The sequence below is a fragment of the Primulina eburnea genome, chromosome 6 (assembly GCF_022965805.1).
Source record: "Primulina eburnea isolate SZY01 chromosome 6, ASM2296580v1, whole genome shotgun sequence".
NCBI lineage: Eukaryota > Viridiplantae > Streptophyta > Magnoliopsida > Lamiales > Gesneriaceae > Primulina > Primulina eburnea.
In genome coordinates this window covers 38771272-38775828 of record NC_133106.1, presented here as the reverse complement: position 1 = coordinate 38775828, position 4557 = coordinate 38771272, and the positions used below count along the sequence as shown (strand labels likewise).

General features: G+C 34.1%; 1 protein-coding gene across 1 annotated transcript; it reads left to right on the top strand.

Moving 5' to 3' along the window:
* The first annotated feature begins 2035 nt into the window (after positions 1 to 2035).
* On the top strand, positions 2036 to 3313 carry LOC140833634 (protein LIGHT-DEPENDENT SHORT HYPOCOTYLS 3-like). Its single transcript, XM_073197961.1, has one exon. It carries the CDS (start codon positions 2499 to 2501, stop codon positions 3078 to 3080), a length of 582 nt encoding a protein of 193 aa, XP_073054062.1. The 5' UTR covers positions 2036 to 2498; the 3' UTR covers positions 3081 to 3313.
* Positions 3314 to 4557: the final 1244 nt, after the last annotated feature.

The following is a 4557-nucleotide window of genomic DNA, read 5'->3' as shown; positions in this document are numbered from 1 at the left end:
AAAAAAAAAAATTAATAAATCTGTGTTATGAATTGGTGCGGTAAAATATAAAAAATTTAATAAATCTGTGTAAGAGATAAAAATTTTAAGTATTGTAAAGTGGTAAAATCGTGTAAGAAATAAAAATTTTAAGTGTTGTGAAATTGTAAAATCGTGTAAGTGATAAAAATTTTAAGTGTTGTGAAGTTGTAAAATTGTGTAAGTGAGAAAAAATTTTAATTGTTGTGAAGTGAAGTGGAAGAAATTGGAGAGAATTTGTATGTATTTATAGAGAGTGGTGGAAGAAAATAGAGGGAAAAATAGACGGGATTGAATTTTTTTGAAAATGGCGACGGTTTTAGTAAAAACCGTTACTAAAACCGTCGCAACATTTTAAATCGACGACGGTTAAAATGGAGGGAAATATATGCGGGGTGGAATTTTTTTGAAAATGGCGACGGTGTTCTTTTAACCTTCGCCAAATTTTAAATCGGCGACGGTTGACTCTAACATGTCGCTACTTTTAGCGACGGTCAAATAACAACCGTCGCGAAATATAACGACAGTTTCTAAAAAACAGTCTCTAGTTTTAAACATGCGACGGTTTTTATTTGACCGTCGCTAAAATGAGCGACGAGTTAAATTAAACCGTCGCCGATTTAAAATTTGGCGACGGTTTAAAAAACTCGTCGCATGTTTTAATCTTTTTACTTCATTATAAACATCCGAAGTAAAATATATTATTTTACTTCGCTTGTGTTATTAATGAAGTTATTGGTAATATATTACTTCGTAATTTATTTTTGCTGAAGTAACGCCTGGCGAAGTAAAATGTCATTTTTCACATAGTGTATCCTCCGATTATATATTCTAAATCGTCCACATTATTTGCAATCGAATCAAATTCTTTTTCTTATTATAAATATATAAGAATTAAGTCATTTTCATTTACCAAGACTATCTAGCATTATCCACTTATTTTGTGAAAGCAACGAAAGCGCATACCCATTATTTACTTATACTATTTCAAAGTCCTATGCATGTTGAACGTAACGCAATATATATATATATATATATATATATATATATATATATATATATATATATATATATATATATATATATATATATATATATATATATATAACAGCTGCGCGCATAATTGACAGATTTTCACATAACAATAGTTATCATATATGGCATGAGATGTCTTTCAAATTCATGAAATAGGGAATGAATCTGTTAGCTACTTGATGTGGTAAAATAAAATAATTTAAAAATATAGCATTGCATCCTTGCGGGTAAAAATATTACAAGAAGGAGACATCCTGCCTACCTTCATTCAAACATATACGATCGCCATGAATATACAGCAAACAAAACATTTTGTACGGACTACCCTCTCCCTTTCATTTATTGCAAAACTCGATTTCGCCTATTTCAAGAACAACTCCAACAAGATTAGTTGAATTTCATAGACTTCTTACAAATGATTCACACTATTTTTTCTTTTTTTTTTTTAATGACGATGATGATGATGATGATACCATGGATTAATAATTATTATGTTTGAAATATTGTATAAGGTTCACGGTGTATTTAATCATGAGAAAAATATGCATATATTATCTATTATTTTCCGGTTCGGTTAATCCGTTGATTATTTGTAGATCTTTATGCAATATAATTAATTACTGTAGAATTTAAGTATACGACGAAGAACTTTCTTTTTCCCATCAATATACATCGAACTTAATATTATTAATTAAGTAAAAGTCGTAAAATAAGTTATCAATTGATCTTCATAAATCGAAAATAAAAATGTCATTTCAACACATTGAATGTCAAAGGGAAATAATACATATTAATTATTATCATCGGAAAATATAATAGAAATACAAAAGAGGATATAATGGTAATTATAAAAGGTATATATTGTCAAATCAATATAAAGGCGACAAAAATAATATTATTCCCTCTTCCCCCACAGCTTTACTTATGACACTCCCCCCCCTACCCTTTTTCATTTCCACAAAAGCCCTACCTATCACCAATACCACATTCTCTCCCTTCTCTTCTCCATTTATATATATTTAACTAAAAGACAGTTTTGCTAAAGTTGCTCCTACCCTTTCTGACCCACGCAAAAGAAAAAAAGAAAAAGAAATCTATTCCCCAATCTCTCCTCAGATGTTAGCAGAAAACAAGGCCATAAAAGCTACAGACATCATGAAATTTCTCTCTCCAAGGTTTTATCGATGAAACATAGATTGAACCCCTAAAAGGTTAATATCATTATTAATCTCTCCTTCAATTAATTTTCTTATCTCTTGTACTGATCTTTGACTTGTAGCTTCATCTTTCTCCTGGTATATATATATCAAATTAATATGTTAGTATGTTTTCGTGTCTGTGGCTTTGATAATCAAGAATCTTGAGCTAGTTTTCCTGCACGGAAACCCTAAAACTTTTCCCTTTCTTCATTTTCGACCAAATTGAGGATTCGGGATCGAACGAGTATGGAACCTACAACCCACCGAATGAACTATCCGAACATAGAGATCAACACATTCACCATCACAACGCCCGCATCCGGCGGCAGCGGCAGCAGCTCAATGATGGGTTCACCGTCGGGGTCCTCCACCTCCTCTCCGACGACACTCAGCCGCTACGAAAACCAGAAACGCCGAGACTGGAACACTTTCGGGCAGTATCTCCGAAACCACCGCCCTCCCCTCTCGCTCTCCCGCTGCAGCGGAGCCCACGTCCTGGAATTCCTCCGTTATCTTGATCAGTTTGGAAAAACTAAGGTACACACTCAGCTTTGTCCCTTTTTTGGGCACCCGAACCCCCCTTCCCCCTGCCCGTGCCCCTTCCGTCAGGCTTGGGGCAGTCTTGATGCCCTTATAGGCCGCCTCAGGGCAGCTTACGAAGAAAATGGAGGCAAGCCGGAAGCCAACCCGTTCGGGGCTCGGGCAGTTAGGCTCTATTTGCGCGAAGTTCGTGATTCACAATCTAAGGCAAGAGGGATTAGCTACGAGAAGAAGAAACGGAAGAGGCCGCCGCCGCCGCCGCAACCTGCAGCGCTGCCTCCGAGCTAGCTGTTATTCTATGCATCTCCAAGTTTAACAATCTATCTAAGATCATCACCACCGTTTGCATGGGGTTTGCTCCAAGAATCGAGTAATACTTATTATCTTTCTATATATATATATCCTATCTATCTACTATAAACCAATGTTAGCCGATCCTTGATGAACATCAACTATATATGAGGCGTTTATGAAGAGGTAACCTAACATTTTCCTCGCTGTGTAAGATTTGTTGTTGATTTTTTATGGTTTTTTGGTAGAATCTATGGGATTTTGATATTTGATCATGCTACACACACACACACACACACACACACACACACACACACACACACATATATATATATATATATATATATATATATATATATAAATGCTATAAATTTTGATGATCAATATGGTAGTGGATGTACGTGTGCTAAATGTTGTGCCTCTTGTTCCAAAGGGGTTAAATTCTTTTTTGTATGATCTGTCTGTTTCGGTACGTATATGCCAGTTTCTTGAAATTTAAATACTGGAAGACAGTTAAGGACTTCCCTTTTTGAATTCGTGCATAAACGCATTAAAATTTAGAAAGTTTGTTATTAATAGAAGTGGTAGTTTTTTGGGTACTATGGCAGGTACTGGCTAGTTGAGATCTATGTCACCGTGTGACCAATTTTGGCATTGATGTGGATTCTGAAAAACCATTTATGACAAGTAGTAGATTTTCATATCAGGTATTGTGTCTTTTTTCTAATATTTGGGGGTATTTTTAAATGTGGGTGTTGCCAAATCAAGCTGATAAAAAAAAAGATTTGAATTGGTCTTGTAATTTATATATATGCTTTTGTACATGCGATATATCATTTTCTACCATTCAAGTTGCTATATATAACTAGGGATCGGAGTTTTAAAATCTTTTGGCTAATTTTTTAAGCTTTAGCAAATTGAAATTCTTATTAGATGAAAAATTATTTGATGTATAGCTAAACGATCAGTGCCTTCGGTGATCGTGAATGTTTAGTTCGATCCTATTCTTCAAGTGTTGATTCAATTGCTACAAGCGACTCGCGTATTTTTCATTTAAAGCAAAGCGATGTTCCACTTGAAAAATATATATATGTGGTCTGTTTAATCAACACCAATATTGGATTTAACCATTGGTTTAGTGGCACAAAGGCAAGCTCAAGTAAATCGGTTATGAATATCCTCTATTACATATAGTACTATATATATTATATACCTTGTTTTGATGTAGTAATTGTATTTGTATGTCCAGGTATTTTTGTGAAAATGGGGATTTTGAGTAGAGAAAATGATTTATTATATATTTGAAAGCTTAAATAATTATAGGAAAACTAGCCGTAGGCAAACTTGCATATATTGAAGTTACTGCAATTCTTTATTTATAATCTCGATCAGATGGTCAATATAATCTCATTTTCATATGTGTGTGCATGTGTGTGTGTGTGTGTGTGTGTGTGTGTGTGTGTGTGTGTGTATA